Raw genomic sequence first — 13,283 nt, 5'->3', positions numbered from 1 at the left:
CTTTTTACAGTTTGGAATCACTCTGCTTTATTACCACTGACATCACAAACTATTTCTGAGCTGAATGCAGGGCAACTACAGACAGGTGACCAGTTTTAATTTATAGTTGCCTGGAATTCAGTTTAGACATAAAAAACAACATAAAGTGTCTAAGTAAGGTGTTTTGTTGAACCTGCGGCTTGATGACACATCCAGAATCCCATAGAACCTAAAGCAGGGATGACTCATTGAGATTCTCCATCCATCTCTGCCCATCAGCTGTCTTTAAAGAGAATGCTGGTGAGAACAAGAAACTTTATCTTATCAGTTCGCATTTAACATAGTTTATGGTACATGAGATATTCTCTTTTCAAACATGCCAGTGACAAGAATATTAAATGTATTAACCTAACTGATCATCCACCTCTACAGAAAAACTGAACTGAACTGCTATCAGTGGTTGGTGAAAAGACAAAGCCCAACAGCCTGAGTCTAATGAACAGCTGTGTAGCCCTCATTAAGAGTGTGGAGCAACCGCTGATCCTTAATGAGCTTCTTCATTAAGAGCCATTTAGAAAGGAAAAGTCTGTAGACAGCCAGACTCAACACCAGGAGCACCAGGGCAGGCTATCCCATCAGGGAAAACCATTACACACACACAGAATGTATATCAGGACACAGTGCATGTTAGACTCAACAGAGCAGTCCCTAATTCAAAGGTTACTCCTCAATAATATCACTCACACTTGACTCAACCAGTAGTTTCAATGATCATTTGGTCTGTGTGATCATGTCTGACCACAAAATGAATTCATCTGAATGCTGCAGTGTCTCTAAGAGAGACTGTTATCTATCTGTCTATCTGAGCTGATTATCTGCAAGGCATGTCTTTAGTTAAGTTTGTAGTTTAATCTGAAGGAAACACTGAATCTCAAATATACTGGCAGTGATGTTCAAAAGAACATACTAGCAGTGCAGACACTGTGGTGGAAAATCAGTGCTCAATGTTCACCTTGCAACATACATTCACACATAAAAGTATCATTTTTACGTCCATTATACTTATACAATCTTAAATTGTTGCACAACTCGGCCTAGTCACATCAGTTTTAATTTGGGCAGTTCTAATCCAGCACAAGGGGTGTGTGTGTATTCAGGACGGCCCATGACCTTGTGCAGAACTCATCAGTTTTGGTTGACAGGTTAATGAGACCTAGTGTGTTGATACAAAGTGCTGTTTACCAGAAATATTCTCAAACATGAGCCAAAAACCATTATGCTACTAGCCTTTAGAAAGCACCTAACTGTGCCAGGAACACTGAGCAAGTATCTTGTTGTTCACAGATATCTAAGCCATATTTGGTAATGATTTGAGCATCAGACAGGGCCACTGAGTATGGTCAGGTTCATTAGAAATACATAATGTCATTAGTGTATCAAATTGTATTAGCATGATACTACAGAGGGATCAAATGGCTAAGGGAGGGATAAGATAGTTCCACCCGTTGGTATAAAAACTAAAGTTTCAGGGTGTTGTCCCTCAGTCTATCTTTTCTGCTGAAAAGTGACTCCTTGATCTTTTGAATAAATAAAAGATCTTGTGAAGACCCTCATCCTTTGTTGTTATTTTTGAAATCCACCACAGTATTATTAATATCATGTACAAATCAATAGTAAACACTTGATAATAATAATTATTAAGTGCAAAGGTTGAACAGTTAGTGAGACAGAAAGGAACTGTGTTGGTTAGCCACATAACTAAAATACACAATTTTAACTCTAATAACATTTTTCATTTGGCAATGAATAATGACAATAATGATAATAACAGTAATATAATGCTGAATAAGAACTGTTTGAATAGTATGGAATTGAACAGCACCTCACCAGGATGATGTTTTCATGTTGGCATGCAGAGCCTTTTTTACACCAGGTGTAGAGCTGCATGTTCCTCACACAGTTCAACCCTAGTTTCATCAAACCACAGAACTTTTTCCCAGCAGTGCTGTGGAGAGTCAGGATGCTCTTTGGCAAGCTTCAGGTGCAGTGATGTTATTTTAGGTGAGCAGCAGCTTCTGTAGTTTTGGTCAGAGATTGGTATTTCACTTGTATTTCTTGTGATCTGGCTGTATTTTGAAAATCCACCCTCCCTCATGTTCATTGTGGTTGTTGTGACTTCCTTTTATTTTGCAATTATTTGACCTGGTTTGTTGCTGGTGTTTTATTTCCTGTCATTATTCTGTTTCCCTTTTTTCAGCCACATCTGTGTCTTATTTGTAGTTATCTCCTGTGTGTGTTTCTAGTCCTGTCTATCCCCTGTTTGTTGTCAGAATCAGATTTTTTTTTTTCTCATGCTGTGTGTGTCAACAAAGCCAGGGAGACTTATCATATGTTCTCTGCAATCTTAATTTGTAATATGAGATGTAAGTACACAAAATATATGTGATAATTATTAGGGTACTTGGATTATAGACAACATGTGGGTCACAGTTTCCGAAAAATGACCTGTTACTCACTGTTTATGATGTTCTGCCTGGTGCATTTAGGCTGTACTATATGAATGTGATACGTGTTAAGTATTTACTTGACTTTAACAGAATTTTCAGCTGCAGCCTCAGCAAGTGCACCTGGCAAAAAGTCAGGATAAAATATAAAATCTTTCTAGAAAGTGGTCTGCATTGATAGTTCCCACCATTAGTACTGTATATAGTAGTATTATATGCATTATATTGTCTTTCAGGAAAAGAAAATAAACATTGATTTTTTTTTTTCATTTTTTTGAGTTTTTAGTGGAGAGTGGAGTCACTCCCACTACAGAGTTAGCCTCTTTCAGTCAACAGGATGGGAACACAGAGGAAACCACAAACCTAACCTGCTCGGAGCAGTTTAGAGACGCGAGTGTTAATTAACATGGCAGCAGACCCGAGTAGAACCTAGCCACTTTTGTAGTGTGGGTTAATTGGGAAGTTACACCTGACATCACTAGGCTACTCTTGAAGTTACTCTGATAAGTCAGTAACCTTGCTGCGTATTACAGGCCTTACATTAATAATGTAACGCTATGGCTTAACTAGTCGCACAGTGTGACAGAGCACAAAATGTCTACGATTGAAGGTATAAATTGTGTGGAGGAGTGAAAGATGTGGGCAGGAGAAGAGCAGAAGCACAAATGTTTCAGAAAAAGCTGAGGGGCTCTCCAATGTACACTCATTATAAATTCAAAAATTGCCAGAAATGAGCATTAAATATAAACTGTGATTATTCAAAAACTATGCAAGACATCAAAAGTTGAATGTAAGCTTAATAGCTGAAATTGTTTAAATTAAGTTTCTAGTTAAAAGTATGCCAAAGTAGTTGTTTAAAAAGTGTGACTGCTGAGTCAGCATTCCTAATTATACTAATAACTAACTAATTATAATTCAACTAATAATAATAATAAATGTATAGTTGACATGTTTGTATTCATCTTGATATCCTAAATCATAAAAAAGCCCCTCCTCCACCCATCCCTCCAGAACCCATGAAAATTAGCTGGTCGCAACTGTATTATGTTCCAGTTCAACAAAAATTAACCAACACTGGTATTATAGTTTTGTCCATTATTGTGCTGTTTGCCCATCCAATTGATACAATTTATCTATCTGGGGTTCACGCCAAACAAATTACCCCCAACTCATCATTACTACAATCGGATCTGAGAAGTTTCCCCTGCCTGGGTGTTGGTCTGATTTCTTTTTTTTTTGCTGCTTTGGGCCACAGAGATAGGAATGAATAGGGTCAAATGTAGCCCCATTGAACAAGTTAATCACATTGTATCTACAATTTATCCCACAGGTTGCAGCAAAAATGCTCCCACTTATCAATTCTCTCAGTTGGGGGTCACCTTCCAAGCCCTGATTATATGCTGCCAAATTTATTGCACCCCACTGTACCTATGCAATTCAATGCACTCAGCATTCTGCTGCCATTGATTGGCTGCATGTGACAGTGCTGCAAGTAATGTGTAAGACACCGCCACTGATCAATAAAAAAATGTATGTTCCTTGAACCTAGGAGGCATTCTGTAATGAAATCAATAGCTGTGTGTGGCTTCTGGCATTAAGATCATTGGCTAGGCTGTTATTTAGTCATTGTTGTCCTACACCAGCAGCAAAACCTGGCTACCAGAAGAAATCAATGGCAGCGTATCACAGCCAGCATCCCAATTACTGGCAGGGCTGGTGAGAAATCAATGCAGCTTTTTGCCATTACTACTTCTTGTGGGAAATCACAGGCCATTATTATACTTAGGGAATCTACTGCACAAAGGTGATGCCTGGCTGCTGATATGTTAGATCCATTTGAGGTGCTTAGCTTCCATTCATGATACGTGATGATAATGTATTGATCATTGGTAGCTCCTGACAAAAATGAACTATTTTCAACTGGTAAACTGGTTATTGCTATTATTATCATGGAGATCCATACTTTGCAGACAGTCACAAACTTTATGTTTGACATACTGTTTGTGTGAGTGTATATAAAATTATGCATAAAAATTAATTTGGAGGTTCTATTTGAACAACAGCAACAACAACAACAACAGTAATAATAATAATAATAATAACTGAGTTACTCTTAAATAGAATTGTGTGTAAGTTGTAAATTGCATTATGCAGGAAATTATATACATTGTTTTGGTGGTCTAAATTTAATTATTTTTGGATTAATGAAACATCAAGGGATCCAAGGGAAATTATCACTGTGCAGCAAAGTTAAGCCTGCATCTTGTAAACATCAATTTACAACAGGTTGTACGCAGCTTCACAGAGACGATGTCTGTTTGGATGTTATTCATTTAACATTAAGACATTGGCAGTGAATTCTATGGGCTTCTGGGGTTTGCACAGTGTCTCTAACCTGTTCCAGTGCTGGGTCTGCAACAATGTTTAGGTCAAGTCAAGTCAAGTCAAATTTTATTTATATAGCGCCAATTCACAACAGAAGTTATCTCGAGACGCTGGTGGATGGTTCGTGTCAAAGTAACACTGACATGAATGTCAGGATCCAAGGTTTTCCAGCAGAACATTGGATTGTAACAAGATTATCAATGTTATTCAACTCACCTGAAATAATGATGATATAACCTTAACCTTAACCCTGAAGTAATAATGAGATTGCTCTCTCTTAGGTGGTTTTTGGTTGTGGCCACTCTGACATGGCTTTCACCTTCCCACATTAACTGTACAGAGAACTGGAACTGGTGCATCAATTTAAGGCCACACTGGACCAAGTGTGTTAAGATCTGCTCAGGATATTTTAGATTTTAGATATATTGAGTGGCAAAGTCAGGGGCAGACACAATGACATCACCCAAATAAACTGAAAGTCTTTTGTCAAGTCAAGTCTAAAGTGACACCAATTCATGATCCTTGAGCATTACTCAAGTCCATACTTCTTCTAATTGTATAATAATCCTACATCTCATCCTAAATACAAATCCTTACCCAAAAGTAATGTAAATCTTGACCTGACCTAATAAATATGCATCAACAAGCCAGTCAGGACTTGTTACACCTATCGCACACAACTTGGTAAAACACAGGTCAAATGCAAAGGTATGATATTAAATGTCAGAAACTCACCAGTGGTCACCCACAAGTCACAGGTAGGCTTAGTAAATGCTTTCATGGCCAATCAGAAGACAGATGCACACATGGCATGTTTGTAGGTGTCTGGTTTTATGTGTGTGCTGGCCCTATAGGTGTGGTGCAGCTCCTTTCTCATCTGTTCCACATTCACCCATCCACTGCTGTGGGATAAGACAATACAACCCTCCAGCAAAGGAAACTCTGGAACTCCCACTGGGAGCCCCAGAAGTTTAAAAAGTTCCAACACTGCAAACATGATCTGTCAACAGATGCTTTCATTAATGGTCTGCATTGCTTTATTGCATTACAAGGCTCAGACAAATTAAGTGCGACCAATATACCATTGGTGCCAAAAATGCGCAGCATGCAGTTCTACAGAAAGTTGATGCAGAGAGACTTGAAACCTTCCTTGCAGGAAAACAACCTGAATTTATCTTGATCGCACCTCATACAAGTTATGCAAGTCAGTCAAGTGTGGTTGCGACAGATATGGACAGTAAGTCATTCTCCCCTGATAGACTCATCCTCCCAAGACAATGGGACTCTGTCTTCGCCCTAATCAGTTGCATGTTTTCATGCTAAAGGAGCTATACCTCACCAGAGTATTTAATTACTGGTACTTACTGGTACTTCATATCATCTTGATTTGGATCTTAACAGTGGTCATTTATATTAAAAAGGTTGTATATTTAGTTTTTCAAGTCAATTGTAGCACACCAGTCAACTTTACTTAAATAAAATGTAACTTCTCAATTACAAATTTATGGCTAGTGAAAATTCTGAGTGGTTGGTGACTTGGGAAAACCTCTACGACAGTGTCTGGATTCAAGATCTGTGTGGAGATTTGGAGGAGTCCAAGAGACTGTGTTGGACAAAGATGGAGGGCCCAGACATCTAAGAGATAAAAATCTGAACAATAGAGGTGAACCAATAAGCAATGTATCTGTGGTAAGTACAAGGGGAAGGTAAAACAGTAAAGTTTGTAGTGTACATAGTGCTCTATAAAGGGTAATTTCATATAAGGGAATCATTTGTGTTATCTTGCATGTAAAACCACTTAATATGTTATGCATTTGTTATATTATTATTGTTCTTATTTAGTTGTTTCCTGTCTACACGGAACTTTATTCTGAAAAGACACTGTATGCATGTAACGAACAGACATTGATAGAGTAAGTAAACTGATGAAACGGAAACTGAACACGGAGAGAGAAATAAGTACTAAAGGTAAACGGAGAGAGAAAGTTATAACGAGAATGGCAACAAGGTTCATTAAATGCATTTGTTTGTGGCAATTTTGACTTTGTTCTGTCTTTTGCTAAGTTTTAGATGCTAACAGAGTAGTGTATTATTTTTTCTTTCTGCTTGTTTCATTTCTGTTGATCTCTTACGTTGGTCTATGAACAAGGAAAGAGAGTAAACAGCATCAGACCATCAGTGGCTAGGGTTAGGGTGAGAAATCTAAAGACAATCAAATGCAAGTCATTTATCATCAAAAATATTTGAGATGTGCAGCGCGTTTTGATTTCTTTATATCGGTATGATGGGATGTGGTTGTTATGTAACACTCATACACTCTGTGCTGTCATTGCCCCACCTCTGGGTGTTTCTGGGTGACAGGTCAGATTGTTTTTGTGCAGCAGGTCCAGGCTTGCTCCATTTCTGAAGAGTCACCACACCACGTAAGTCACACTCTTAACATGTAAATTGTATTGTATATTTTTGATTATAGATCATTCATAGATTTTTGGCTCCCTGAGTGTTGAATTGACTTTGAAAACCACAGACACAGTTAAAAAGTAGTTTGATCAGTCAGCAGAGCTTTGAGTGTTCACATTATCTTTCAGACAGTATTCAGCTCTCTGTTTTGTAGATCTAAAACACAAGTATACCCTTAACAATAACAGTGTATGAGTAGTTTATTGTGTTTAAAGGAACATTTTTGAAGACTTTTGTCAGCAATTTGTTGACTTTTCATCTTTGTTGTTTTATTAGGATTGTGAGCATTGGATATTCATTTCTAAACTAGATGGATTTAAATCATGTGAAATTTAAACTGTATGAAACAGAGTGGAAAACTAAGCCCTGCCTCTTCCTTTTTGTCTAGCTGTAAGCCAGCAGAGATGGAAAAGCTCATGGAGAATGATGTATTTATGGCCTTCTCCACCTATGCTGCTATTGTCATTCTGAAGATGATGCTGATGGCGCCAATGACTGCATACTACCGCCTCACCAGAGGGGTAAGACACAATAGTGCCTTCATTATCTGTCATCTCATTACAAGATATGTCTTGTTTTACATTGGTTTCCATAATTGTATGCACAGGGTTTCTGGATGTGTTTAGCTTAGATTAGTCTCCTAACAACTTCAAAGCCTCAAAGAATTGTGTTGGTTTTCATCCTGGTAAAGAGGAAGAAGAGAAAAAACTCCACCCTCCAAATCCACCATGTCTTATGTTCTACAGTACTACAAAATGAAAAGTCATGCACACAGTCTGAGGCACAACCCAGGCTGTTAAATAGAATGACCAGAAAAAAAAGTATGATGACAATAAGTTCAAAATCACAAATCAAACTAATTATTATATTCACCGAACGACAGTTGTGTATTCTCTTCATGTATTTGCATTTCTACACTATAGTATTGAACCTCTCTTGAACTTTCGGGTATGCAGAGGTAAACACTTCAGACTTTGTGTCAATGCATGTATTATCTCTACGATTTAGGCATTTGCTAATGATGAAGATGTGAGCAGAAAACCTGCAGAAGAGAGGAAGAAGCTTCTGAGAGCCCATCCAGATGTAGAACGAGTTCGAAGGTGAGATGACCTGGTCTTGAAATGCAGATGTTGCCACCACACTGATAATTCATCAGAGTGACATGACTTTTTTTCTTTTTCTTTTTTTACTTACATTGGTTTTGAAGTGTATAAGCACTTACATTATTTGGAGTGAGGCAGCTAAAACAAGTTTTACTACATTAAACAGTTATTTTAACCACTAGCTTTCATACAAAAAGTTCCACGTGTTTCCACTGTTCCACAGTGTCATGCTCTTAACTGAAATGGTTATCATATCATATCACATCATAAAGGGATAGTTGTTGCTTTTTCAAAAGAAGTCCAGCTGCCTTCCACTCCAGCACTGAAGACTAACTAAATGGTAATTTAGGATGAAGGACTTGTTGCCATAATTTGTATCCCGATGGGGATCTCACTCTACTAAAAATGCAGTTATACTGAATTTGTTTGGGACCACTGACATATTGAACAGATGGACTATTATCACTATAATAAATCAAATAGTATGTTTCAGTATAGTATATTGTACTATTTGTTGTGTTGTTTTTCCAGGTGTCATCAGAATGACCTGGAGAACATAATCCCCTTCGTGGTGATCGGTCTTCTTTACGCTCTGAGTGGCCCTGAACTTTCGACTGCTCTGCTTCACTTCCGCCTCTTCACTGGCTCGCGGATCTTCCACACCATTGCTTACGTTGGTGCTCTGCCTCAGCCCAGCAGGGGTCTGTCCTGGATGCTGGGCATGCTGGTCACCTTCTCCATGGCTTACAGGGTGCTCAGTACAGTTGTCCTCCTTTAAAGATGACAACTGGACCAGTAGACCTTGATCTCTTCTACACAAGCTTACATTCCTATGATACCTGAACTTGTTTTTTACTTCACTTTCTATGAGCTTGATTATTAAACAGCCATTGTATTCATTTTTGCCCTCCCTGTAACTTGCTGGAACTGTGAATGGAAAATTTAGTTTTAATAAACTCAATAAATCAACTTTGTGTTTGGGTTATTTCTTCTCAAGGTAATGGAATAGGTTCTAAAACTCAAATGCAGCTATGAATTACTTTGCAAAAATATAGTAAAATAAAGCACAGGTGTTCAGTGTGGCTATGTATTCATGTCATTCATGTGAAAATGAGTTAAATCCACCCTGTTACTTAAAACATTACAGTATGTTTTCAGATATGAATGTAACCATAGGTGTAGCCCGCCCAGAATTATGGCCATATTCACTTTAAAATGTTTGGAAAGTATTCTGTATAATAAACCTGAGGTAAAGTTGTTCCATCCATACTTGGCAGTAACAGTAACACCTCGTCCAACAGGTTACACAACCTTAGGTTGAATTCCACTCATTCATATCATACTGATCTTTGGACTTGTCTGTTCACGGTGACTGTGCAAAAAACAAGGTAAAAAGCACATTCTTTATCTTGTACTTAATATAAACTCTTAACTACACACCTCACCTGGTCTAGAAGAAATACATGTCTGTAGATGTATGTACATGTATTTATAGTTACAAATTAATTGATACATTTTGGGGAATAATGCAACTTCCCATGTTTGTTTTTCTTAATGTTTGACCACAGTGACATCTGACATGTCTGTTACTCTCTTCAATGAGGGGATTATGGTTCATTTTAGTGTTATCTAGTTGTGCTGGTCCCTGCTCCTCTTGTGTATATGTACAGTGTGCTGTGGGTTAATGTTGTTTGACAGATCACAGGTCAGCTTTCTTTGCTTTGCTATCAGCTTTGTAAAATAAATATTTACAGCATATAGTCACTGATATGCTATAATGTTGGACCGATATGAAGAGGTTTTGACATGTCACATATAGATCATTAAATGTGTTTTTTCTGTTGTTCTCCAGTGAATTCTCACAGGGACATTCCATCACTGAGTAGTACAATGGACAGCCAGGTCCTCCAATAATTTTCAACCTATGCCACTGCTGTCATCTTGAAGATGATGCTCATGTAACCTTTGACCTCTTACTTCCACCTCATGAGAAAGGTGCTTTATTCCTAACCTTTATTCCTAATAACAGAGAAGGATGGAACTTTATTTATGAAGACAAATAATTTGAGAGCAGAGTTTCCTACCTGATTTTTAGTGTCTCTTCAAGTGTTTGCAAACCTAGAAGACACCAAATTAGTTTAATCAGCAGAAGACAAGAAACTGGTCCACGTAGATGCAGATGTGGAACGGATCCGCAGGTACACCATTCAACTAGAATTACTCTGAAATATGAGTAATTTCTTTTAGATTCTACTGTAGGCTTTGAATATTACCATTTACTTGAATAATGTAACCACTGATGTTCACCTGACTTCACTTCCTTTCAAAATGTTACAAGAAAAAAAGTTTCAAACATAGAATGTGATGTCTGAATTCAAGAGATGTGATGTAGAAATGACAGAGACTTACTTATTGTCTTTGGCATAGTGTTGACACAAAAACACAAAATCATTTATCTTTTTTTTTTTATCAGCTGTCCAGTGGTGATCAGCTACTGAAAACCACTTGCACGTGTTTGTTGCACCAGATTTCTCCTATTGAAAGCACAAATTGAAAATAATTATCTTAAAGCAGCATTATACAGTCAGTCAGGTTGTGTGTTCAGAGACACTAACATCTGAGAGGTGATGTACATCATTCATTTTCACAGGCATGTATTTACAGTGCTGTGCTACATTAAAATAAAGTGATAACATACAAAATTCTGAATATAAACATAAAAAAACAATATTTGCCACAAATGGAAACAAAACTCACCTGACTGTGTGTCACAGAAGTCACAACTGCACTTAAGGAAAGTAAAATATACCACAAAAAGCAATGAACGCACATAACCACAGAGGAACAGAGTGAAAAAATAAAAGAAATAGTCAAACTAAACCAAGCCAGAGCCAAACATAATAAAAGGAAATCACTCAGAACAAAACATTTTACTGATTCATGTTCATGCAAACAGACTGGTGACTCTAGCCTGTCATCTGTCATTTAAAGTGGAGACCTTGCTGTAATGGTGTTACCTTCAGTTTCCATTTGGAGTCATTTTCCGCATTTAATTTGGACTTCATTATTAAAGCAAAAATTTTACTAAAAGTCAATATGAGTCTTATTTTATCTGTATTTTTCATACATATTTGGTTCATTATTAATTTCCTTTACAAAGATACAATGAATCATATTTTGATTACCTCAGCAGTTGAAGTCAAGATGAATAATGTGTAATAATGTGCTGCCAAATGATAAAACAAACACAAAGAATGAAGCCATATGAGACTGGGAGATATTAAAGAGCTGTTTCTGAAACTCACAGTTTATGTTCTGTACTGTACATGTGTTAATTACTGCACACAATTTTATTCTGTTTTTACTCACTCCTACAGTCAGAGGTGTAGGAGTATCTAAAATAAAGTAGTATTTATGCTCTGTCTGTGACAGACGCAGAACAGACAACCTGACTGTGATGCTTTGGAAACCTGTCTGGCCTCCACTAGAGGGAGGCATTTTAAAAGTCAACTGGGTTGCTCCTCATCAGGAGTCATTTATGGACCAGGTGCAGCTCATAAAGGTGCTTCAGCTCAAGCTATTAACTTCATTAGCTTTGCTGAAAACATTCCCCTACATATTCGACGATGCAGCTTTTATTTAATTTCCAAACAAGCACAAGCACTCTGCCAGGTGTAACATATTTATGCAGAGCCTCAGTGCTGAACTAAATGTAAGAAACAGCAACAGCTTTAATATCATTTAACACGATTTGCTAACATTTTTATACAGAATAACTGTCATCATCAGATGCTCACTTGTGTTTGTTGTGAAGAAGGAAAGTGTACTGACATATTTGGATGTGTCAGCTGCTGATATGATGAATGCCTCACACTACACATGAAGGTGACTGGCTCCAACACGGAGCAGTGAAACCCATGGAAGAGCACTGTAAAATAGTGGAGTGAAATTACCATGAAGGCTGCTTTTGGCAGCCTCTTGTCTGCATTGTGTCCTGTCCCTGTGTAAGGAGGGGAGTTTTATAGGAGCTCATTTGTTTGGGACCCTTGGCCCTCCAGGGTCAGTCATTCCTCAGACAAGCCAGGCATTTCACAGCTTGGGTGGAGGGGGAGGAGCACTCTCCACCATCCTCCAAAAGTAACAATGTCAGACACACCCAGGAGCCTTACTCATACTGCATGCAGTGTAGGCTGGACTCTGTCTGTGAGCTCTCCAATGAATGGTAATTTGCAACCATTTCACATTAGCACAGTATTTGATTTGTCAAAATATTCAGTTTTTTTGCAAAATGTTTGTTGCCTGTCTGAGATCTTCTGTCAATCTCCACTTGTGGCAACTGTCACTATTTTAAAATATCAGGTTCAAATAATTTCAAACTAATATAGTTCACAGCCCATACAGTGTATTAAAAGTTGTTAGTGTGTCCATACTCATCCTGACTCATGGTAGTCAGGACATGAATCCAGGATGACAGTTTAGAAGCAGGACACAGGATGTCCTGGCTCTAGTGTTTAGATCCAGTTCTTTGTACATTCAACCATCCATCCTGACCTACCTGGTTCCAGACCTTGGAATCACTGCCAACATCTCAGATTTATTCAGCAAAATATGTCAGATTCATACCATGTAGTTTCCTTGGTTTGATTCCGGCTGGGGATGTGGATGTAGTTACTTAGTGGTTGGTACGTAGCCTCCACAGTGTTTGTATGTATATCTCTGTTCCACTCACTGTGTACCCGTTGTACTACAATCATGTGTACTCTGCTCAGATCGGTCCTGTGCCTTATTGTTCAGCTGTTTAACTGTACAGCCGCTTAATTGGGCACAACTTCAAAGTAATGCTCCATCGGCA

The 13,283-nt window shown here is 38.0% G+C and overlaps 1 protein-coding gene across 11 annotated transcripts in view; it reads left to right on the top strand.

Moving 5' to 3' along the window:
- Positions 1-9,400, top strand: part of LOC108897551 (microsomal glutathione S-transferase 1) — a 21,810-nt gene extending 12,410 nt beyond the window's left edge. For 4 of the 11 annotated variants that reach the window (XM_051077630.1, XM_051077637.1, XM_051077635.1 and 1 more), the window contains 3 exons: positions 7,717-7,849; positions 8,337-8,428; positions 8,963-9,400. In XM_051077630.1, coding sequence (XP_050933587.1) covers positions 7,717-7,849; positions 8,337-8,428; positions 8,963-9,209 — 472 coding nt within the window. In that variant the 3' untranslated portion in view covers positions 9,210-9,400. Of the gene's footprint in view, positions 1-6,151; positions 6,290-6,425; positions 6,558-6,743; positions 6,837-7,229; positions 7,292-7,716; positions 7,850-8,336; positions 8,429-8,962 lie in introns of those variants that run through there. The other 7 variants (XM_051077629.1, XM_051077640.1, XM_051077632.1 and 4 more) reach the window with 6 other exon arrangements.
- The last annotated feature ends 3,883 nt before the right edge of the window (positions 9,401-13,283 follow it).

The sequence above is a fragment of the Lates calcarifer genome, linkage group LG18, assembly GCF_001640805.2.
Source record: "Lates calcarifer isolate ASB-BC8 linkage group LG18, TLL_Latcal_v3, whole genome shotgun sequence".
NCBI classification, from domain to species: Eukaryota; Metazoa; Chordata; class Actinopteri; family Centropomidae; genus Lates; species Lates calcarifer.
Note: the sequence above shows the minus strand (reverse complement) of the source record. Positions and strands in the feature narration are given on the sequence as shown.